The 25,125-nt window shown below is 40.5% G+C and overlaps 2 protein-coding genes across 2 annotated transcripts in view; both read left to right on the forward strand.

The window, feature by feature from the left end:
• The window catches only part of SLC26A4 (solute carrier family 26 member 4), a 37,111-nt gene extending 31,742 nt beyond the window's left edge, over positions 1-5,369 (forward strand). The window contains exons 19-22 of the mRNA XM_070947459.1: positions 363-417; positions 2,861-3,006; positions 3,386-3,466; positions 5,346-5,369. Coding sequence (XP_070803560.1) covers positions 363-417; positions 2,861-3,006; positions 3,386-3,466; positions 5,346-5,369 — 306 coding nt within the window. The remainder of the gene's footprint in view (positions 1-362; positions 418-2,860; positions 3,007-3,385; positions 3,467-5,345) is intronic.
• Positions 5,370-14,209: 8,840 nt separating this feature from the next.
• The window catches only part of COG5 (component of oligomeric golgi complex 5), a 156,665-nt gene continuing 145,749 nt past the window's right edge, over positions 14,210-25,125 (forward strand). The window contains exons 1-4 of the mRNA XM_070946699.1: positions 14,210-14,307; positions 15,738-15,877; positions 17,169-17,226; positions 24,992-25,046. Of these exons, the coding sequence (XP_070802800.1) occupies positions 14,229-14,307; positions 15,738-15,877; positions 17,169-17,226; positions 24,992-25,046 (332 nt within the window). The 5' untranslated portion in view covers positions 14,210-14,228. The remainder of the gene's footprint in view (positions 14,308-15,737; positions 15,878-17,168; positions 17,227-24,991; positions 25,047-25,125) is intronic.

Genomic DNA, 25,125 nt, shown 5'->3' on the forward strand with positions numbered 1-25,125 from the left:
TCAGTGCTATCAATGTTTATTCAACACTGATAATATTACCTAGTTTGGTAATGAAACATCTGCAAGAAAACTGCCAAGCTCAGAGAGCACCAAGGATCCCACAGTTCAACTCCGAGCGACACATTTTCTCTTCTGTCATTCTCATTTATCCATGCGTACAAGTTTATCTTTACTTCTGTATCAATTCTGATCGCACCTTTAAATTTGTACTTTTATCACTGCCGCCTTTAAATGGCACCCTGTGCTAGATTTACAAATTTAAATCAGACCTGAATCAGAAAATTTAATTCTGAAAACACCCTCTAGTGTTCCCTATGTGTCCTTAAAGCTGTATTTAAGATGGCACCCCCTTTTTTTTTCAGATTGTCAAAGAATTCAAGAGGATTGATGTGTCAGTATACATTGCATCACATCTAGGTAAATAAAAATCTGCACATTATTACAGCTTTTATTTGTTACAGGGAACAGAGTACAGAAAACGGTGTGGAAGAAAAGTTTTGTTTGGAAAAAATAGTTTTGAAAGTAATGTAGTAATGACCTCCCACGACAATCCTTAATTACATTCTCAGCCCTTCAAATTTTTAAATCCAGTGAGGTAACAACATTGCAGAATTCACGATAAACCTCTCTCTTCAAATCATGTAAACCTACTATATCAGTGATGGCTAACCTTTTTGCCGTCACGTGCCAAAAGCGTGGCGAGCGTGGGGGGGGGGTCACGCACACACATGCCCACACCCATAATTCAATGCAGCCCGCCCCACCCTGTGCTCCCCCCGCTTTTGGCGCGCAACGGCAAAAAGGTTACCGGTGGGCCCGGTAGGCTTGTTTTTGCCCTCCCCAGGCTCCAGGGGCTTTCTTGGAGCATGGGGAGGGCAAAAATGGCCTCCCCCACCCTCCCGGAGGCCAGAAATGGCCATTCCCCAACCTCCGGTGGGCCCAGAAGGCCCGAAAATCAGCTGGCCGGCACATGCATGGACGCTGGAGTTGAGCTAGGGCAATGTTTGCGTGCCCACAGATATGGCTCTCCGTGCCACCTGTGGCACGCATGCCATAGGTTCACCATCATTGTCCTATATAAAGGTAGTCTTTGACTTACGACCACAATTTGGCCCAAAATTTCTGTTGCTAAGGGAGAACATCTGTTGTGAGTTTTGTCCCATATTACGACATTGCTTGCTACCATTGTTAAGTGAATCGTTGCATTTGTCAAGTTAATAACATGGTTGTTAAGCGAATCTGGCTTCCCCATTGACTTTGATTGTCAGAAGGTCGCAAAAAGAGGATCACGTAACCCCAGGACACTGCAACTGTCATATGTACATGCCAGTTGCCGAGCATCTTAATTTTGATCACATGACCATTTTGATGCTGCAATTATAGTAACTGTGAAAAATGGTCGTAAGTCATTTTTTTCAGTGCCGTTGTAACTTTGAACAGTCACTAAATGAAATGTTGTAAGTCAAGGACTACCTGTATTCTATACATTAATTTAGCCCCCATTTTCCTAGGTGAATACCAATGCACTGTAATCCATATTTGTGTTGTGACCCAGGCCCAAGTAGGTATTATCAGACGCAATCAGTTTGAAAACAGACTTTATTTGAACAGCTGAGAATTAACTCATTCTCAGCGTAGTCCAAACTAATTCAAAACAAATTCTTCATAACACAAATTCTTCAGCCTTATCACCAACCTTGGTCTACTTTGGCAACCTTCTTGGCAAAAGTTCAGGAGCAGAAGATGCTGACAAGAAATAAATGCAGCAAGACAAGAAACAAATCTATCTACATTGTTTTCTGACAAAGAGCCCAAGAGCCGTTGCTGGTCTTTTAAGCCTTATGGGAGGGGCCAATCATCTCTTGGCCTTACTGTCCATCCATCCATCCAGCCAGCCAGCCATCCAGCCAGCCATCCAGCCATCCAGCCATCTACCAAGCAACTTCAAATAACTCTTCTGAAAGTTTATCTCCATCTATCCCATAACAAGCTTATTTCAAAATACTATAACAAAATGAACAAATGGATGGATGGTTATCTGCCTTTGTGGTGGACAGGTAGATGATAGATAGATAGATAGATAGATAGATAGATAGATAGATAGATAGATAGATAGATAGATCAGAGCGACAGATGGATGGAGGGACAGGTGTATGATAGATAGATAGATATAACAAAATATACTGTATAAATTTATAATGTACATGAACAAATTGTTGTGGTCCGCCAGCATCCTGTGGAGCTGGCGGCGGAGTCGGACAGTGATGAGGCTGAGGAAGAACATGGGCCAGTCCTGGAGGCTGGGGAAGGCCCGGATGAGGGCTCTGTGTCAGAGGCAGAGATGGAGACAGGGTCCTCTGGGAGTGATGCACAGACTCCGGAGCCTCCAGAGGCTGACAGCAAAGAGGCAGAGGAATAGGAGGAGCCTGTTCCTAGGACACACATGAGAAGAGCTGCCAGAAGACAAGAGCAGCTAAAGCAAAAAGGACGACTCGGGAGTAAGGCCAAGAGATGATTGGCCCCTCCCATAAGGCTTAAAAGACCAGCAACAGATAGATATATGGTAGAGATAGATGGATAGATGACAGAGATAAATACACGAATAGATGATAGAAAGGTAGATAGATTATTGATAGGTAGATAGATAGATAGATAGATAGATAGATAGATAGATAGATAGATCAGAGAAACGGATGGACAGATGGATGGATGGATGGAGGGACAGGTGGATGATAGATAGATAGATAGATAGATAGATAGATAGATAGATAGATAGATAGAGTTTTAACAGGTCTGAATGTTTAAACTGATTGTTGTCTGTATGGTGTTGGTAATATTTTATTATTTATTTTCCCCACAGACCACATTATTAAAACATTGGAACATTGTGCCTTTTTTGATGATGACATTCAGAAAGAATTATTTTTCCTGACTGTTCACGATGCCGTATTACACATACAGAGTCAAGTCATGTATCGAGAGGCCCAAGACCCTATAGCTGAAAAGGTACATATTTCATATTTATTTATGGACCAGTCGGTACAGCTTTTTATTTACTTACACATAAACATATTTTCACATAAAGTCCTGGTTATTTTCATTCTAGTTTGCAATTTTTGATAGAAAAGGAAATACTCGGTTATCTGCCTTTGTGGTGGAAACCATGTAGATATATAAATATAATTCAAATAATTTTTGAAAAATAGCACTGTGCAGATTCAAGGACCATGACTGTTACACAGGTTTTAATTTATTTTCTTTCTGTTATAATGAAAATTATAATTGTCAGGGAATTATACTTAATTGTTTAACAGAACAGTATTATCCACTCAATCAATTAATTTGCTATTTGTCATATTAATAATTCTATGTTCTTGTGGCCCAGATATCCTTAATGCAGGAGTCCAAAGAACCAATAGAATTCCCAGAAATGAACCAGAATGAACAGCTGGATGTTCAAGAAGAGGTATGATTTAATTTCAAATCTGCATTGTTATGATTTTTAGCATAAAACAGTACAGGTAGTTCTCAACTTGTGACCATAGTATAGCCTGCCTATTATAGTCGTAAGTTGAGACAGTCCCGATTGTTGTTTGCAGTGGTTGTTAGGCGAATCCTGAGTTGCAAAGCAAACTAATTGTTCACTATAGGCTGATTTTGTGGCAAACAGGAACTAACCGCCATTTTTGGGGAAACTTGTATAGTATGGTCATGTGATTATGGGATGCTGCAAATAGCCGTAAATGTGAATTGGTTGCTGAGCGCCCAAAATGTGGTCATGTGACTGCAGGAGTGGGGTCCCAGTCATCGGAAGAACAAAACCTCACTTCCTTCTAGCACTGATGATGTTACCTAGTTGGGTAATGAAATGTCTGCAGGAAAACAACCAAGCTCAGAGAGCACCAAGGACAATTTTAACTTGATTTGATTTGATTTGATTTATTAGATTTCTATACCGCCCTTCTCCCAAAGGACTCAGGGCGGTGTACAGCCTTAAGATTCTGTCATGGTAACTGGGTTCCCTTAGCACAGGAGTCAGCAACCTGTGGCTCCAGAGCCACATGCGGCTCTTTGGGCCCTCTGCTGTGGCTCCCTGTCAGGTGATCCCACCACTGGCTGGCCCTGCCCCTCGCCCTCCCCTCCCAGTCACTCCTCCCCTGGCCTGAGAAGGTAAGGGCGACGGCGAGGAGTGGGAGAAGCAGCCAGGGCAGAGACAGAGAGATACAGAGAGAGGGGGAGAGAGAGAGAGACATAAAGAGAGAGGGGAGGAGAGAAGGAGGGAGGGAGGGAGGGGAGAGAGAGAGATGTCAAAAGAATTTTGTGGTTCCCGGTGTTTTTTAACAACTGGTTCTCTGCCCTAATGACCAGCTGGGTAGGCGTGGTTAGGGGGGGGTCATGTGACCGGTTGAAGTGAGTGACATCGAGTTGGCCACGCCCACCCAGGTTTTGTGGCTCCCGGTGTTTTCTTTTCTGTGGGAAACAGGTCCACATTTGCAGCATCTTCAATAAACCATTTTTTAGAGTTCTTTGGGAAAAGTAAACCCAATTAACTTTACACACATGATATGGCTACAGTGGTAATAGATAGATAGAATAGAATAGAAATTCTTTATTGGCCAAGTGTGATTGGACACACAAGGAATTTGTCTTAAGGCTATATGCTCTCAGTGTACATAAGGTGAATAAAATACATTCATCAAGAATAAAAACTTAGTGATAGTCAAGGTTACGAAGAGAAGAAAAGAGAAGAGAATATTGGCCAAGTGTGATTGGACACACAAAGAATTTGTCTTTAGTGCATATGCTTTCAGTGTACATAAAAAAAAAGATACGTTCATCAAGAATCATAAGGTACAACACTTAATGATAGTCATAGGGTACAAATAAGCAATCAGGAAAAAATATCAATATAAATCGTAAGGATACAAGTAACAAAATTAGTCATACAATCATAAGTGGAAGGAGATGGGTGGTGGGAACGATGAGAAGATTAATAGTAGTGCAGACTTACTAAATAGTTTGACAGTGTTGAGGAAATTAATTGTTTAGCGTTCAGGAAAAAACTGTCCTTGTGTCTAGTTGTTCTGGTGTGCTGTGCTCTATAGCAGATATATAATAAGCTATCAAATCGTACTAGGAAAGAAATAAAAACAATATAAATTGAAAGATACAAGCAACATGGTTATAGTAATAAGTGGGAAGAGACAGATACTAGTAAGGAAGAGAAGAATAACGGTAATACAATCTTAGTAATCAACATCTATTTACTCTTCACAGTTTTCACTTCAAATTTAGAATTTTAATCCTATTTCCCTTTCTTTTCTTTTCTTTTTTTTAAAAACTAGGCTATGCGCAGACTTGCTTCATAAAGGAGAGCTTCAGGCTTGCGAAGAGCGTACACCAATACCTTCAAGCAATTTATCACGGGACACTCTCTGTTGCACTAGAAGAAAATATTTATGTTATTCGAGAGACTTCACTCTTTCCCTGCATCCTATAATTTATTTAAATTATTGGTCAGCTTGTTTTGCACCAGGGGTGCTCACGCGTAATGCTATTTATGCGTTATTGTGATTTTGATGTACGTTGCAGGAAGGAAATGGGGTTCTTAGGGGGCACCAGGTGCTGAGCTCAGAGGTGCCAAAGTTGCTACCTATTTAAGCTGGAACTATGTTTGTGGCAGATAAATAATGCGATAAAACTGGCCCCAGAAGTTAACATAAAACATATTGAGCGCATTTAATCAACTTCCACAGAAATCAGAGGGTTAGTTTTAAGTTTCTGGGGGGATTTTTTTCCTGCAAGGTTTAAATCAAAGGAGACCAATGTCGGTTTGAAAACTAATCTCTGAGAAGAATCCAAAGGAGAACATATTTTACATTGAGGCAATGCAAAAAGTTATTTTTTCCCATGTCGTCGTGTATCTTCTTCACCCTTTACCTTCTCGAAGGTTTCTCAACTTTGGCATCTTTTAAGATTTCTCAACTTCAGCCCCAGAATTCCTCATACTGGATAAGGAATTCTGGGGGTTGAAGTATCTACTATACATCTTAAAATTTGCCGAAGTTTAGAAATACTGGCTTAACTGTATTAAGGAGCAGAACGGTGCAATATTAGGGACTCAATTTTTTAAAATTATAAATTGGGTTTCATTGTTATGCCCAGTTTCATTTTTGACACTTTTTGCAGCAATGTACTGTATGTCTATCTATCTATGGTTTCACTCTTGAAATATAATCTTTTAGTTGTTAATTAATGCATATTCACAAACATCTCAAATACATGGCTATACTGTTCTGAAAATTGCAGATTATTTGTTCTGAAATAAAGCATCATTTCATTCCTTATAATAAAATAGTGTTTTCCCCAGTCCTGGCCACTTGAAGATATGTGGACTTCAACTCCCAGAATTCCCCAAGGTGAGGAATTCTGGGAGTTGAAGTCCATACATCTGGGTGAGGAATTCTGGGGGTTGAAGTTCATATATCTTCAAGTCACAAATATATCTTCTTGGGAAGCACTGCAATAAAACAATATACAGTATCTTTAGGCCCAGTGAGTCAAGGTCTAAAGTTGTGTTTCCAACTGCACAGGATCATGTTATATTAGTTCTCAATGCCAGTTAAAAACTAAACAACTGGAGAGGAGTATCCACATGGGAATGAAAAAGTTGTGACCTCTTGATCAAAGCTTTGATATGCAAATTGTGGATATGCCACTCACAAGGAGGCGGGGCTTTATATGGTTGTGATCATGTTTGATATTTTTTTTAAATCCCTTCCTTTCAGGTGCCTGTGGAATTGGATATTGATTTGGGAGTATTAATTTAATGTGTATATATACTCAGGAGAAATATTTGAGAATAAACAAATTTTTCTGGGGTTGGGAATCTTTCTGTACTTATCCCTTTCATAAAAGATTTATAAATAAATATTTGCAAAATTGTTTGTATGTTTGAAAAAGTCACTTTTTCCGCTTATAAGCTTCCTGTAGTGTAGAAGGTTTTTTTTTTTAACAGAAGTACATTTTTTAAAATAATTCAGAGATTCTATTGGTTAGTAAGGGAGACAGGACTGCCATTGTGTGATTGAAGCTCTGCCTGAGGGCCACAAAATATAAGAAAAAAGCGAGGTCCTTGTTGCTCTTTGAGTTTGATTATTTGCTTGCCAATGTTTCAACTACTAGAACACTGATGATGTTATATAGTTGGGTAATCAAATGATGGCAAGAAAACCACCAAGCTCAGAAAATACCAAGGATCCCACAGTTCAACCCTGAGTTACAGATATACTCTTTGATTTGATATAAGGAAACAGGCCAGGAAGGAAAAAAAGGAAAAAAATCCAAATTTTTTTACTACCAGTTCTGTGGTGAGTGTGGTGTTGCTTGGTGGGCGTGGCTTGGTGGGCGTGGCAGGGGGAAGGATACTGCAAAATCCCCATTCCCTCCCCACTCCTGGGGGAAGAATATTGCAAAATCTCCATTCCCTCCCCACTCCTGGGGAAAGAATATTGCGAAATCTCCATTCCCACCCCACTCTGGGGCCAGCCAGAGGTGGCATTTGCCGGTACTCCGAACTACTCAAAATTTCCGCTACCGGTTCTCCAGAACCTGTCAGAACCTGCTGGATTATACCCCTGAATTAAATTAATAATTTAAACGAAAATTTACTTAATTTCAGATTGTTTGAGCAAAAGAACAGAAAGATCAGGCATTCTTGGCTTTGTCTTTCAGGAATGCATTCAATTTTTGTTTGTCACAGTTGTTTAGTTTTTAGTCAACGGTACTATTGCATAATAGATACTGGGAGGTTTAAAATGTTGACATTTGAAATCAAAATGGTCATACATTCGCAAATGAGATTTTATATATTCGTAGAATATTTCCGGGGAACACGTGCACCTGTTATTCTCAACATTTTTATCAATGTTTGCTCTCACTGTATAAGGAAATGTATTCTGTATTATTGAGCAAAAGTACATTTTTTTTACTTTCTGCAATAAGTTATGACCAACGATTTAAAGGGGTCCCAAACCACTTTAATTTCTTTCCACATGAAAATCAATCTCTTAAGTCAAAACAAATCAGAGGTGGGTTTCGGCAGGTTCTGACCAGTTCTGGAGAACCGGTAACGGAAATTTTGAGTAGTTCAGAAAACCGGTAGTAAAAATTCTGACTGGGCTCACCCCCATCTATTCTCTGTCTCCCAAGTCCCAGCTGATTGGGACGAAATGGGGATTTTGCAGTAACCTTCCCCTTGAGTGGGGTGGGAATGGAGATTTTACAGTATCCTTCCCCTGGAGTGGGGTAGGAATGGAGATTTTACAATATCCTTCCCTGGCCACGCCCACCAAGCCACGCCTACCAAGCCACACCCACAGAACCGGTAATAAAAAAAATTGAAACCCACCACTGAAACAAATGCATTGTTCTTGATCTGGTGAAAGTTATTTTGCTAGATTCTTGATAAATATTGACTTCTTTTTGAAAATAATAAAAGGATAAATGTTTGCCTTTTTACATACATACATATACACACATAAGCACTCACATACACATGTACATAATGTATGAATTCCCTGGGTTTTGTAAATACAACTATTGAAACATTTTATCGATGTATTTTATGGACTCTTTAGCATTAAGAAATTGTGATTTTATTTTACCTCTATTTTAAAAGGTATCCTCTGAAACCATACCGGAATAATTGGTCACACTTTATTTACATACATCGATCTGTATGGTATAATAAGAGAGAAAAATAGGTATATTGCACATGTTAAAAGTTTTATTGCATTATAATACCTATAGAAAGATAACAAAGATAATTTATTGGCATTTGCCAATTCTCTGAACTACTAAAAATTTCCGCTACCAGTTCCCCAGAATCTGTCAGAAACTGCTGGGTTTCACCCCTGCTTCAGAAGGGCTTTCAGTCTAATGTTTAAAGCAGGACTAGAACTCACAGTCTCCCAGTTAAACTGCCTTAATCACTACATCAAACTAACCCTCAGCGTTTTGAGTAGCTACTTTATAAAATAAACTTCTTTAGGTGTCCAAAAAGTATTATAAGGTCCCAAAATACACTTGAGTCACCAGAATGCCAAAGAGAGAGACTCAAGATGAGGCTTGCAAAAAAACAGATTTTATTTATGGCCAAAAACAAAATACTGGATGGAACTATATCCAGAACATACAGATACAATGCATGCGAGGAGATGGCCACACCTCGGGGAAGGTATGGCGTCCTTTTATACTCTCAGAGACGTCAGCTTATTACCCAATTCTGACCTCCTAATTTAGGTTTGTGTATTCCTTGTTGCCCTGCAAGGGGGAATAGAAACTTCCCAATTAGTTTTATCTTAAGCATTTCTTTGTTTACTCAATTGGCCACTTAGCCCCCTGGCTCTGGAAGACAGGAGTTTATCCAGATCAAACATAAATTAGGGCTGAGGTGTAAATTATCTCTTTGTTGATGGCTGTAGTTTCAACTGAGATATGTACCATGCTTTTAGATAGCACAGAAAGAAGATTGATATGAGTTCAGGTCAAATGGCAGGGACATACGTTTGACAAATACCAGATACATTACAGAGGCCTAATAACAGAATATGTTTGTTAAAGGAGATACAAATACAAAGGCATATATGTATTACAGGAACCTAATGGTTACAGAATCTAGTATACCAGTATATCATATTCTAGTATTATTTATTATATCCTTATTATTGTTTCCCTTCAGTATTAAATAAAATGCTACATATATACCATTTATAATAATATGTTGCTGAAAAGAACGCAACAGTTGAATTCTCTTTTATAAACTTGTTTCAGGTGCATATTGTAAAGGTTAAGTTTCTTTTTAAAGTTCCAATGGGCATTGTAAAAATCCTACTAGCCGCAGACTACGGGTGAAATCCAGCAGGTTCTGACAAGTTCTGGAGAACCGGTAGCAGAAATTTTGAGCAGTTCGGAGAACCGGCAGCGGAAATTTTGGGTAGTTCGGAGAACCGGCAAATACCACCTCCGGCTGGCCACAGAGTGGGGTGGGAATGGAGATTTTGCAATATCCTTCCCCCAGGAATGGGGAGGGAATGGGGATTTTGCAGTATCCTTCCCCTGCCACGCCCACCAAGCCACGCCCACAGAACTGGTAGTAAAAAAAATTGGATTTCACCACTGCCGTAGACCATAGCTAGGAGGCATTTACTATAAAAACAAGCACATTACCAGAGCAAATATTAAACTGCATGTTATCGCTGTCCACATTTGTGTACAATTTGACAATGTAAATGGATTTGTGGGAGATTGTAGTGCTTCTCAGAAAACTACTACCACAGCAATTTCCCGTTAAATATGTTTAATTCATAAACTTAATGCAGTTAAGTGTGGGAGAACATGATAACATATGAAACACAATTTGTTTTTTCAGACGACATTCTCACATGTTTAGAAATGACTGTATTGTTATTTCTTATTGTCTAAGGTTGTATGTTTTGGCACCCATACTCAGCTTACATGGCTATAAAGTCAATTTAACCCACCTTGCTGGGTTTCTATTTTTTTTGGGGGGGGGGGAATACAAGATATTAGGTATATTTGAAATAAACAAACAAAGGAAGGCTAAAATATAATAATAACATTGTTCTTGTACTTGTTATTAACAACTTTGAAAAATTAATAATTATTAAGGCTGGTAAGTTGCAGGCAGCCGTACAACTTTTGGCTTCATGCAAATTTGGTATAGATAGATAGATAGATAGATAGATAGATAGATAGATAGATAGGTAGATGATAGATAGATAGATAGATAGATAGATAGATAGATAGATAGATAGATCGAACAGAGAGACGGATGGACAGATGGATGGATGGACAGGTGGATGATAGAGAGAGAGAGAGAGAGATAAATTAGATGGATAGACAGACAGACAGAGATCGAACAGAGAGATGGATGGACAGATGGATGGAGGGACAGTGGATGATAGATAGAGAGATAGAGATAGATAGATAGACAGATGATAGATAGATAGATAGATAGATAGATAGATAGATAGATAGATAGATAGATAGATAGATAGATAGATAGATAGATAGATCAAACAGAGAGACGGATGGACAGATGGATGGATGGACAGGTATATGATTGATAGATAGATAGACTGGCTGGTAAGTTGCAGGCAGCCGTACAACTTTTGGCTTCATGCAAATTTGGTATAGATAGATAGATAGATAGATAGATAGATAGATAGATAGATAGGTATAGAGATAAATTAGATAGATAGACAGACAGACAGATAGATCGAACAGAGAGATGGATGGACAGATGGATGGAGGGACAAGTGGATGATAGATAGATAGATAGATAGATAGATAGATAGATAGATAGATAGATAGATCGAACAGAGAGACGGATGGATGGACAGGTGCTTGATAGAGAGAGAGAGACAGAGAGAGGGATAAATTAGATAGATTGATAGACAGACAGACAGACAGACAGATAGATCGAACAGAGAGATGGAGGGACAGATGGATGGAGGGACAGGTGGATGATAGATAGATAGATCAGAGCGACAGATGGACAGATGGATGGGATAGATAGATAGATAGATAGATAGATAGATAGATAGATAGATAGATAGATAGATAGATAGATGATAGATAAATGGAGATAGAAAAGAGAGAGAGATGGATAGAGATGGATGGATGGATGGATGGATCTTTCAAAATTCTTTGCAATGGTCATGCTGGCTGGAGAATTCTGGGAGTTGTTCTAATTGCTCTAATAATTGTTTTTTTATTGGATGATTTCTGCTGCCTAGTGTGTAACTATGGTGTTGCGTTAAGTGTACTTTTCGCTCCATTTTAAATTTACTTAGTTTCTCTCCTCTTCCCTCACCAACGCCACAAGGCTGAGACGCTCGCCCGTTACCAAGGCAACTAGAACGCCGCCCGAATACGGGTCGCGGGGCACCGGCGGTGGGAAAGGAACTACACTTCCCAGGATGCAATTCGACACGAAACGGCGCCATTTTAAAAAAGGAGCCTAGATATAAGAAATGTTTGACCGTCCATAAAATCGTTATCTGTACAGGTGGCTTCCAGATTTGGACAGTAAAACCCAAATAACCACTAGAGGGCAGCAAAGAGCTGCCAATCCCTTGAATCTTTCTGGCATCCAGACTTTTGCCTAGCAACACTTTTAACACTTTTTATAACTTTGACAGGGAAGTAGAAAAGCATCCAGGAAAAAAAGCAAAAAGCAAACTATTCTTCCTCCAAGTCCTTCTCCCGGAATTGAGGGAGATTTTATTGCAGTAATAAAGTCTCAGTGGAAGACTTATTCTCTCATAGAGCCAGAAAATTTAGACTGAAGCACAAATGAGATGACTGAAGTTTATGGACTGAAGTATTTTGTTACCTAATCCTGATATTTGCTTAAATGGCTTTATGAGAATGGAATGGAATGGAATGGAATGGAATGGAATGGAATAGAATAGAATAGAATAGAATAGAATAGAATAGAATAGAATAGAATAGAATAGAATAGAATAGAATAGAATAGAATAGAGAAAATGAATGGAATGGAATGGAATGGAATGGAATAGAATAGAATAGAATAGAATAGAATAGAATAGAATAGAGAAAATGAATGGAATGGAATAGAATAGAATAGAATAGAATAGAATAGAATAGAATAGAATAGAAAATATGGAATGGAATGGAATAGAATAGAATAGAATAGAATAGAATAGAATAGAATAGAATAGAATAGAATAGAATAGAATAGAATAGGAAGGGACCTTGGAGGTCTTCTAGTCCAACCCCCAGAAATCCAGCAGGTTCTGACAGGTTCTGGTGTACAGGTAGCGGAAAATTTGAGCAGTTTGAGCAGTTTGGAGAACCGGTAATGGAAATTTTGAGTAGTTCGGCCCCAGAGTGGGGTGGGAATGGAGATTTTGCAATACCCTTCCCCCAGGAGTGGGGAGGGAATGGGGATTTTGCAGTATCCTTCCCCTGCCACGCCCACCAAGCCACGCCCACAGAACCAATAGTAAAAAAAAATTGGATTTCACCACTGCTTTATACTATTTCAGACAAATGGTTGTCCAATCTCTTCTTAAAAACTTCCGGTGTTGGAGCATTCACAACTTCTGGAGGCAAGTCGTTCCACTGATTAATTGTTCTAACTGTCAGGAAATTTCTTCTTAATCCTAGGTTGCTTCTCTCCTTGATTAGTTTCCATCCATTGCTTCTTCTCCTGCCTTCAGGTCCTTTGGAGAATACCTTGACTCCCTCTTCTTTGTGGCAGCCCCTGAGATATTGGAACACTGCTATCATGTCTCCCCTAGTCCTTCTTTTCCCTAGACTAGCAAAACCCATTTCCAGCAACCATTCTTCATGTCTTAGCCTCCGTCCCCCTAATCATGTTTGTTGCTCTTCTCTGCACTCTTTCTAGAGTCTTTTCTTTTTTTACATCGTGGCAACCAAAACTGGATGCAGTATTCCAAGTGTGTCCTTACTAGAATAGAATAGAATAGAATAGAATAGAATAGAATAGAATAGAATAGAATAGAATAGAATAGAATAGAGAAAATGAATAGAATAGAATAGAATAGAATAGAATAGAATAGAATAGAATAGAATAGAGAAAATGAATGGAATGGAATGGAATGGAATGGAATAGAATAGAATAGAATAGAATAGAATAGAATAGAATAGAATAGAATAGAATAGAATAGAGAAAATGAATGGAATGGAATGGAATGGAATGGAATGGAATAGAATAGAATAGAATAGAATAGAATAGAATAGAATAGAATAGAATAGAATAGAGAAAATGAATGGAATGGAATGGAATGGAATGGAATGGAATAGAATAGAATAGAATAGAATAGAATAGAATAGAATAGAATAGAATAGAATAGAATATTGGCCAAGTGTGATTGGACACACAAGGAATTTGTCTTGGAGCATCTACCAAGGCATTATATAGTACGTTAACTTTATGTTATCAACTTGTCTTTTTGGGAATCGGAGGACAACTAATAAGATTCCCCTTTAGAGAGAGAGAGAGAGAGAAACAGAATAGAAAAGTCTTAAAAGTAGACATGAACAGACGTGTCTATCCTTTCCAATCTCTATGGTCAAATGCGACGCGCGACAGAGTGTAGGCCGGCGCCCTTTTATGTCGTCACGGCCGCAGCTGGGTTCTTCTTGGTGCCAGCATGGAAGGAGTGAAAAGTATTCCCGAGACGGGGACGGCAGCTCTTTCCGAGCCGGGTCCTGGGGAGCTCCTGGGAGATGGTGAGGAAGAAAGGCCGGGGACGAAGGGAAGGGTCTCCCCTGGTTGTTAGCGGGGTTTTAATTACTTTACTCCCCCCCCCCCAAAAAAAGACCCCTTGGGGTTCACCGGCATTCACTATCTGCCTAGTAGGGGGCTGCAAAAGCCTTTGGGCGTCGCTAGGTGGCAGCAGAGAGTCAATAGTTGCTTGCAATCCTCCTAAGGCAGTGTGTGGTCCGAAGTGGCCCACTTGAAGTCGGGTGGACTTCAACTCCCAGAATTCCTCAGCCAGCATTGCTGGTCGCTGCCACGCATGCGTCACAATGGAGTCAAAAGCGATGCAATGCAATGGGGAATTCTGGGAGTTGAAGTCCACCGGTCTTCACATGGCCAAGCTTCAAATGGCTAGGTGGCTCAGTGGCGAAGAGACTGAGCTTGTCAATCAGAACGCTTGGCCGTTCGGCGGTTCGAATCCCTAGTGCAGGTCTCGTGCGTGGGCAGGGGGTTGGACTAGATGACCTCCTAAGTCGCTTCCAACTCTGTTACTGTTACTTCAACTCCCAGAATTCCCAGGCCAGCATTGCTGGCCAATGGAGTCAGTGCAATGCAATGGGGGAATTCTGGGAGTTGAAGTCCACCGGTCTTCAAATGGCCAAGCTTCAAATGACTTCAACTCCCAGAATTCCCCAGCCGGCATTGCTGCCATGCCATGCAATCATACGTTACAATGGAGTCAATGTAGTGCCATGGGGAATTCTGGGAGTTGAAAGGTGTTTGAATATCATTCAGTGTTCAAATATTCGACATAGAATTCTGGGTGTTTGAAGTCATTTGAAGCTTGGCTATTTGAAGATGGGTGGACTTCAACTCCCAGAATTCCCCAACCAGCACTATTGGCTGCTGTTATGCAATGCAGTCCTGCGCTACAATGGAGTCGGTGCAATGCAACGGGGAATTCTGGGAGTCGAAGTCCACCCGTCTTCAAATGGGCAAGCTTCAAATGACTTTTAACTCCCAGAATTCCACATTGCCTTGCATTGCCTCCATTTTGATGCATGATTGCATTGGCATGGCAGCAGCCAGTAATGCTGGCTGGGGAATTCTGGGAGTTGAAGTCCACCCGTCTTCAAGTGGTTAAGCTTGACCAACACTGCACTGCCAACTCTCTCTGTGGTACTATTTGTTGCAGGCCCTAAAAATTTAAACCCCCTTGTAGGATTTCATCTCTGTGTTTCATGTTCCTAATTCAGTTTCGAAGTTCGAAGGGACCTTGGAGGTCTTCTAGTCCAACCCCCTGCTTAGTCAGGAAACCCATATTTTGAGGGGAACCTCTTGGTCTTAAAGCTTTATTCCAAATTTCTTTGTTCTGCATAGAGCAAACTCAGAAATGACTCTTGATTCTCTCTGAGCAAGCAAAAAAGGAAGCCAACTTTTGCTTCTGTCTCCCTTTCAGAATGTTACGTGGATTTTTTGCGGGAAGATTTTGACGTGAAGGCATATACCTCTCAATCCATCCACCAGGCTGTTATTGCTGAACAATTAGCAAAGCTCGCTCAAGGGATCAGCCAGCTAGATAAAGAGCTCCACTTGCAAGTAAGTACTTATTTGCATTACTAATTAAAGGTAGACGTGAAATAAAAGAATGATAAGAGTGTTGCTTTTGATCTAATGGATGGACAGTCGTGTATCGCAATTTGTTGACCGTTCCAAATTAATACAGGTGTTCCGTAAAAGCAGGAGATTGGCCGCTTTGAGACTGAAAAAATGAGACACGAAGCTTTGATCTAATCTTGTGTATCGTATTCCTCAAGCGTGTTTTAGTATTGGGTTAGTATCAGTTCACTTTGAATGAAATATTGAGATCAATAGAGAGTTGTCGGGAAGTCTTAACATTTAGCATTGGAGATGCAAAATCTGGACAGAATCATAAGAACATTGCCACATGTTCTGGTTTCAGACATCAGATTCTGTCGCAGTTGTCTGTCTGTCCTGGTATGTATGTATGTATGTATGTATGTATGCATATGTATGTATGTACTTCCTTTCTCTCTCTCCATCCACCCACCCATCCATCTATCCATCAATCAGTTTCTCCATCCGTCTGTCTGTCCATCCAGCTATGCATCATCTGTCAGTCTGTCTGTCTATCTAGCTATCTCTCCATCCATCCATCCATTCACCTATCCATCCATCTCTCTGTCCATTCAGTTATCCATCCATTATCTATCTATCTATCTATCTATCTATCTATCTATCTATCTATCTATCTATCTATCTATCAACCTGCCTACCTGCCTTTCTACCTAACAATAGCAACAGCACTTAGATTTATATACCACTTTATAGTGCTTTGCAGGCCTCTCTCAGGGGTTTACACAGGCAGCCTCTTGCCCCCAACAATTTGGGTCCTCATTTGACCCACCTCGGAAGGATGGAAGGCTGAGTCAACCTTGAGCCTGGTGAGATTTGAACTGCCAAATTGCAGGCAGCCGGCAGGCAGCAGAAGTAGCTTGCAGTACTGCACTCTAACCACTGCGCCAACGTGGCTAACTAGGTACCTAACTACCTTCTACCTACCTGCCCATTTATGTAGTTTACTTAGCTGCCTATCTTTCAAATATGAGTCTTGGCAATCTACAGTACAATAATTAAAAACAAGTCTAAAATAATAATGAAAAATAATCCAACATGAATGTAATTACACAAAGGAGAATGGACCAATATCCTATACATAATACCACCACCTTACGGGCTCCCTATTTCCATGGGATCCATAAGCCTGCTGGGAAATCCATGGTTTGAAAAGATCCAATAGGATCTTTTTAAATACTTCTAAAATATAAACTACTTTTTAAAGCTTCTGATTGATTTTTTTACCTTTTAGGTAGTTGCAAGGCATGAGGACTTGTTGGCACAAGCGACTGGCATAGAATCTTTGGAAGGTAAGCAACTTTTCGTTTATTATACAATTTACTGCGCGCCTACAAATGTGCTTAAATGTAGGCCTTCTAATGGGTGCCTCGGTCTTATGTTCTAAATCATTATTTCTCAACCTTATGAACTTAAAACTTTGTGGACCTCAACTCCCAGAATTCCTCAGCCAGCCAAAGCTGTAACTAAATAAACTGTTGTGAATCAAGCAGCACCTGTATTCTCTGTTTTTTGGCCCCTTTCAAACAACCTGTACAACGAGTTGTACTTATTTATATTGCCAGCAGGTGGTGCAGTTCTTAACCGATTTCCCGCACGTACGGTAACTTTTCTGCCTATGTGGAAATATTGTTCTATAGAAAACAACGGAGAATCAGTATTTACAAGCAATCTATAATACAGCAATCTATAATACAGAGAAAGCACTTACAGTACACAAACTAATAAATATAATTGTGTTTCAAAAATATTTGTAGCACAGGGGTTCTTGCTTGGTTGTTACCAAACAGGAAACAGCTTCAGAACTAGAGAAAAAATAAAGATCCAAGAGAGGAATATGGGAGGAAGGGGAAGAAACAAACAATTAAAGCTTTAAAACGGGCAAGAGACGACGGATAGAAACGGAGCATTTTTAAATATAATAGTGCTATAAGTAAAAGAGTAGGAATGGATAATAGAGAGAGGGGGATTAATGGAATATACATTTTTATATCATAAGGTGAAATAATAAGAGGGGAAGCTAGAATTTGAACGATGGTAGTATTAAGCATGTTTGAATAATATGGTGATTGGCATAAAAATAACATATTGAAATATTGAATAATTAATGGAAGATTACAATTTAACAAATATGTGTATTATTATTAGAACTATATAAGTTTGTTAAATGTAACAAATACGATTATTAATATTCTATTTGTAGCAAAATGAACGATACCCAGAATATGGTGATTGGCATAAAAATAATATATTGAATATTGAATAATTAAATAATGGAAGATTACAACTTAACATAAATATGTGTATTATTATTAGAACTATATAAATTTGTTAAATGTAACAAATACGATTATTAATATTCTATTTGTAGTAAAATGAACGAAACCCAGGATGTGGTGATTGGCATAAAAATAACATATTGAATATTGAATAATTAAATAATGGAAGATTATAATTTAACATAAATATGTGTATTACTATTAGAACTATATAAACTTGTCAACTCTAGTAAATATGATGAATATTATTTTATTTGTACTAAAATGTAAGCCACTCAGGTGCCACACTGTTCGCACATTGATATGTTTGTAAAAAATAAAAATAAAAAACTTGAAGAAAAAAAAAAGAATTAGAGAAAAAAAATGGGGTTTGCTCTTATTTTTATATACTAGTGCCGGGATGGCGAACATATGGCACGCGTGCCACAGGTGGCATGCAGAGCCATATCGGTGGGCACGTGAGCACTGCCCTAGCTCAGCTGATTTTTGGGCCTTCCGGGCCCACTGGAAGTCGGGAAACAGGCTATTTCCGGCCTCCAGATGGCCTCTGGGGGGATGGGGAAGGCTGTTTTCGCCCTCCCCAGGTTCCAAAAAAGTCTCTGGAGTCTAGGGAGGGCGAAAAATGGGCCTACTGGGCCCACCATGCCATCTCATGCCAAAAGTGGGGAGAGTGCACGGGTGTCGCGCGCGCATGTGTATGGGGGGTGGGGCACACTGAATTATGGGTGTGGGCACACGTGGGCGCAACCCCCTCCCCGCTCCCCCCCCGCTTTTGGCACACGATAGCCAAAAGGTTCGCCATCACTTGTCTGTCATTTACTTACTACTCAAAAGACACAATTAAGAAGCCCAAAGGGGGGAAAAAAGACCCCAAAAACCTCCTCACCAGTAATCAACACCCACATAAACCGAGATTAACACCAAGATTAACACTAGACCAAGAAGGGAACAATATCCCAATTAAGGAACTGCCAGTACAGACAAACAAGCTAACAATAAACCACAACCTAATGAAGAAACCGCTAACAACCACTCCATTGACAGGGCAAGACACTGGGATATGAATATAGACAGAGAGCAAACCCTACTGGCTGCTATTTTATTTATTTTGTTTATTTTGTCGCATTTCTATGCCGCCCCACTCCCAAGGGACTCTGGGCGGCTTACAACAGAGAATAAAACAATGCAACAATATCCTATACAAAAGTTAAAAGAAGACATTAAAACATTAAAACGTTAAAACACATACACTCCAATTTGTGGCCGGGTCTCGCAAGATCACTATAACGAGATTAACGGCCCCAGGACTGCCGGAATAGCCAGGTCTTCACCGCTTTCCGGAAGGCCAATAGGATGGGGGCAGTCCGGACTTCAGGAGGTAATTGGTTCCAGAGAGCTGGCGCAGCCACAGAGAAGGCCCTTCCCCGCGGGCCCGCCAGCCGACATTGTTTAGCTGACGGGACCCGGAGGAGACCGACTCTGTGGGATCTTACCGGTCGCTGGGAGCTATGTGGTAGGAGGCGGTCTCGAAGATAGCCTGGCCCTGAGCCATGTAGGGCTTTAAAGGTAATAACCAACACCTTGAATTGCGCCCGGAGCCCGGAGACCGATAGGGAGCCAGTGCAGCTCGCGGAGAATTGGTGTAATGTGGGTGTATCTAGGGGCACCCACTATAACTCATCAGATAGCACTGATGATGTTATTTAGTTGGGCAATGAAATGTCTGTAAGAAAACCACCAAGCTCGGAGAGAAACCAACAAACTCACAATTTATTTTTTCACAAACACAATGGGGCAGTAAAATCAGACGTTGCAGAGAACCGGAGAAGGGTGCATGGGGTATTTTCAAAAAATCTGAACCGATGAATAATTTTCTGCCATTTAGGAAATGTTCAGGCCAATCAAGCCAGAATTAACACAGTATTGTGAAGTCCTGTAACTAGGCTACGGGGGGTCCTCGATTTACGACCACAATTAGGCCCAAAATTTCCATGGCTGAGGAAGACGGTCGTTAAATGAGTTTCGCCCCCTTTTATGACCTTTCTGGCCCCAATTGTTAGGCGAATCGCTGCTGTTGATAGTAACATGGGTTGTTACGTGAATCTGGCTTCCCCGTTGGTTTTGCATGTTAGAAGGTCACAAAAGGCGATCGCTGCAACCGTCATATATACGAGTCAGTTGGCAAGCGTCTGAATTTTGATCACGTGACCATGGGGATTGTTGCAACGGTCGTAAGTGTGAAAAAGTTCACGAGTCACTTTTTTTAGTGCCACCGCCACTTCAAACGGTCACTAAGCGAATGGTTGTAAGTTGAGGACGATACCTGTAAACGCTGCAGGATATCCTGGTTATTGATATCAAACGCCTCTGAGGATTGGAGGATCAGAAGGCGTTTGCTGTGTCCATCTTTTTATTACGATTAGTTCTTTATATGTACACTGAGAGCCTATGAACCAGAGACAAATTCCTTGTGCGTCCAATCACACTTGGTCTATAAATAACTCTATATTCTATTCTATTCTATTCTATTCTATTCTATTCTATTCTATTCTATTCCATTCCATTCCATTCCATTCCATTCCACTCCACTCCACTCCACTCCACTCCACTCCGTATTTTCTGTTCTGTTCCATTCCATATATTCCATTCGATTCCATTCCATATTTTTTATTCTGTTCTGTTCCATTCCATATATTCTATTCTATTCTATTTTCTAATCTGTTCTGTTCCGTTCCGTTCCATCTATTCTATTCTATTCTATTCTATTCTATTCTATTCTATTCTATTCTATTCTATTCTATTCTATTTCATTCCATTCGTTCTGTTCTGCTCTGTTCTGTTGTGTTCTGTTCCGTCCCGTCCCGTCCCGTCCTACAGCTGTTTCAGCCTCCGATTGAGCCTGTTTTCATACTGAAAATTTTAAATCAGTCCTGGAAGACGTATTAGGTGGCAAACCTAATAACATACACTTTCCGTTCGGTTAAATAATGCATGATATTGAGTCTGAATCCTGTCTCCTTTATGTGTAAGTGAGTAAGCATTGACAAACGTGTGGGTTGACAAATACTTACCGCCTCATGTCCGTATGCTGAGCCTTCTTGGGTCCATATATAGAATTGGACTCCTACAGAAAAATGACTTTATACTTTGGATGGCATCTGCAGCCTGAAAGGTACATCTGAAAAATGTGTGAACATTTAATTATTGTAGCCTTCGTTGGGAGGAAAATACCAAAAAGGGTCTTTTGGTAACCGAATGCTATTAAAAATGTTAGTGTTTTCCTGTTTTGCTTGAGTGGTTTTTCTTTTTCCATTTGGAGAGGTATTTCTGCCCTGTTACTAGCTTGTTGCAAATCCGTTCTTACATAATGAACGGTGCTTCCCTTAAGAATCGTTTTCTTTTAAGCAATTTCAAAATTACTTTTAAATTAAAAAAAATAAATAAATACATCGCCTTTACAGGATACCCCTGTTCAATGTTACAAGGCAAGAGCCTTGATAGTACAGGGGTTTAGTGCACCCTGTCATTAACACAGCTGCCTGCAATTTCTGCTGGTTCGAATCTCTCCAAGGCTCAAGGTTGACTCAGCCTTCCATCCTTTCTAAGGTAGGTGAAATGAGGACCCAGTTTGTGGGGGCAATAAGCTGACTTTGTATAAAATATACAAAAGAATGAAGGCTATTGCTTAACGCATTGTAAGCCGCCCTGAGTCTCCGGAGAAGGGCGGCATATAAATCAAATTAAAAAAATAAATAAAAAAATTCTCAGCTCAATTATCAATCAGAATAGAGCCAGTAAGAGGGCTCCAACTCAACTCCAACTCAACTCCAACTCAAGCAGGGGACCCTATACCATTTCAGACAGGTGGCAGTCCAGCCTCTTCTTAAAAACCTCCAGTGATGGAGCATCCACAACTTCTGGTGGCAAGCAGTTCCACTGGTTAATTGTTCTCACCAGAGGTGGCATTCAGCCGGTTCGGACCGGTTCACCGGAACCGGTAGCAGAAATCTGCTCTATGCCATCCTATTTAGGTATGTTTAGTTTCGATTAGCTTCCATCCATTGTTTCTTGTCCTGCCTTCTGATCCATCTTATATTAATTTAGCAAGTCATTTAATGGTATTTTTATATTTACTATAAACTTAGCAGATCATTTAATAGCAGAAAACCCGTTAGTAAGTTTCTCCTTAATTCCAGGTTGATTCTCTCCTTGATTCGTTTCCATTTATTGTTTCTTGCCTTCTGATGCTTTTTATATTAACTTAGCAGGTCATTTAATGGTATTTTTATATTAACTCCAAACTTAGCAGGTCATTTAATAGCAGAAAACTCCTTTTTGGCATAATCTGAAGATTTATCAAATCTAGCAGTTTGCTCTCAAGGAAATCAGTTCCATGCCTACTACAGCAATGTTTTTTTTTTTTTCAATCTTGGCAACTTTGAAGTTGCGTGGACTTCAACTCCCAGAATTCCCCAGCCAGCACTGACTTACCGGAATATCACACCTAACACACAATCCACTGACATTTGCTTAAATACCGTTTCCTTTTCATCCAGTAACTGATTGAAGATTGCTTGAAGGCATTCAAGAATATTCTCTTTTTTTTTTTTTTCCTGTTAATGAAAAGCTTGAAAAATTCTGGATTATCCCTCTTGGCTTTAGATTCTGAGCTGCGGGATTTGAACAGATCGATCTGCTAGGATTTAGCTTCTTCTGTCGGGTCCCCTTTCCAGATCCTGAATATTTTCCTTTACATAAAGGAAATACATACGTAACGCTTGGATTCTTAATGAATGAGTGTTTGCCTTGATATTCAGCTGCCAGGGGCCGAGATACTGGTTAAAAATAAAAAACAGAAATAAATTTAGAAGGCATTGCGCTGCTTGGCTGTACATTTTGTCGATTTTGACAACAATTTTATTTCCGGAATATATTTACCGTGAGATTTGGATGATTTAAGTTTAATCAGCTTGCTATTATTAGATGAAAAGGGACGCGGTGGCTCAGCGGCTAAGACGCTGAGCTTGTCGATCGAAAGGTCGACAGGTCAGCGGTTCGAATCCCTAGTGCCGCGTAACGGGGTGAGCTCCCGTGACTTGTCTCAGTCTCGGCCAACCTAGCAGTTCGAAAGCACGTAAAAAACGCAAGTAGAAAAAATAGGGACCACCTTTGGTGGGAAGGGAACAGCGTCCTGTGCGCCTTTGGCGTTGAGTCATGCCGGCCACATGACCACGGAGACCTCTTCGGACAGCACTGGCTCTTCGGCTTTGAAACGGAGATGAGCACCGCCCCCTAGAGTCAGGAACGACTAGCACATATGTGCGAGGGGAACCTTTACCTTATTATTATATTTGGTTGCATCACCTCCAGTAGAGATTTTTTTTTTTTTGCAAACCAAGAAAAATTCCGGGTGCTCTGATTTTTGAATATAAACGAAGTGGGTCGTAGCATGTAGAAAGATTAATCTGTTGAATTGCCTATTTTCCTCTTCACCTATTTGATGGATGCCCTCCCCTCACCCCAAAGAGCCAACCGCTGTTCTTTTTCTGTCAAAAGTTGGACTCGCAAACTGCCAGCAAAGCCTTGTAAAATGCACTATCGCTGCTATTAATAGTAAGAGCTGTCAGCAGACCAAGGGTGCCTGAGTAACGGGGTTCATATATTTTAGCCCTGCTGTTAACAGCCACTTGTCTTGGATTGATCGATGGTTCTGGACTGAGATTAGGTTTGGATTCGGGCGCATCGCAGGGTGTTTTTTTTTTTTCCAGTCGCGGAGGAATTTCTGGTGCTCTCTGAGCTTGCTTGCTTTTTTGTTTTTGTTTTTTTGCAGACGTTTCGTGATCCTAACTAGGTATGATTGTCGCTAGCACTGATGATGTTACCTAGTATGGTAATGAAACGTCTGTAAGAAAACAAGCAAGCTTAGAGGGCACCAAGGACCCCTCGTGTCAACCCTGAGCTACAAATATTATCCTTTATTACCTCTTATCTATATCAGGGGTGTCAAACTCAGGGGCCCGGGGGCCGGATCTGACCTGTGGGGTGCTTAGATATGGCCCATGTGGCCGCCCTGGAAACAGAGAAGGACTGGCCTGTTGTGCCTCTGCAGGTGAAAATGGAGCTCCGGAGGGCCGCACACAGCTGCACCTTCCCGAGTTCCGTTTTCGCTGGCAGAGCCGTGATTCACTTAACAACTCTGACGAGGAAGATCATAAAATGGGGCAAAGCCCGCTGAACAAACGCCTCACTTAGCGATGTAAATTTTGGGCTCACTCGTGGTCCTGCTCGCCGTCGCAATTGAGCCCAACGTTCATGTTGCTAAGCGAGACAGTTCTTAAGTGAGTTTCACCCCATTTTACGGCCTTCCTTGCCACTGTTGTTAAGCGAATCCCTGCCGTTGTACAGTGAGTCACACGTTGATTAAGCGAACGTGGCTTCCCCATTAACTTTTTCCTCAGAAGGTCGCAAAAGGCGATCCCCGGAACGCTGCGACCATCATAAAGACGAGTCAGCTGCCAAGTGTCTGAATTTTTATCACGTAACCGCGGTTATGCAGCAACGGTCATAAGTGTGAAAAAAAGTCGCTTTTTTCAGTGCCGTTGTAACTTTGAACCATCCCTAAAGGAACCGTTGTCAGCCAAGGATTACCTGTATTATAAGTTCTGTAATTTCCTAACTTATTTTACGTTCTTTTCCTCAACTGGGGGAAAAAAACCCCACCCAGCTTTCTTTCACGCAAGGTAGTTATTTTGATCGGTTCTTCTATCTTTGGTTACAGGTGTTCTCGAAATGATGCAGACCAGAATCAGTGCCCTGCAGAGTACCGTTGACAGGTATGCCAAGATCTGTATCCCGTCATTGGAAGTTTTTAAATTCTCGTGCATCACCCACGTTTCTAAAACACGGTTCCTT

Source organism: Pituophis catenifer, unplaced genomic scaffold, assembly GCF_029215685.1.
Source record: "Pituophis catenifer annectens isolate HBS135680 unplaced genomic scaffold, rPitCat1.0.hap2 SCAF_7, whole genome shotgun sequence".
NCBI classification, from domain to species: domain Eukaryota; kingdom Metazoa; phylum Chordata; class Lepidosauria; order Squamata; family Colubridae; genus Pituophis; species Pituophis catenifer.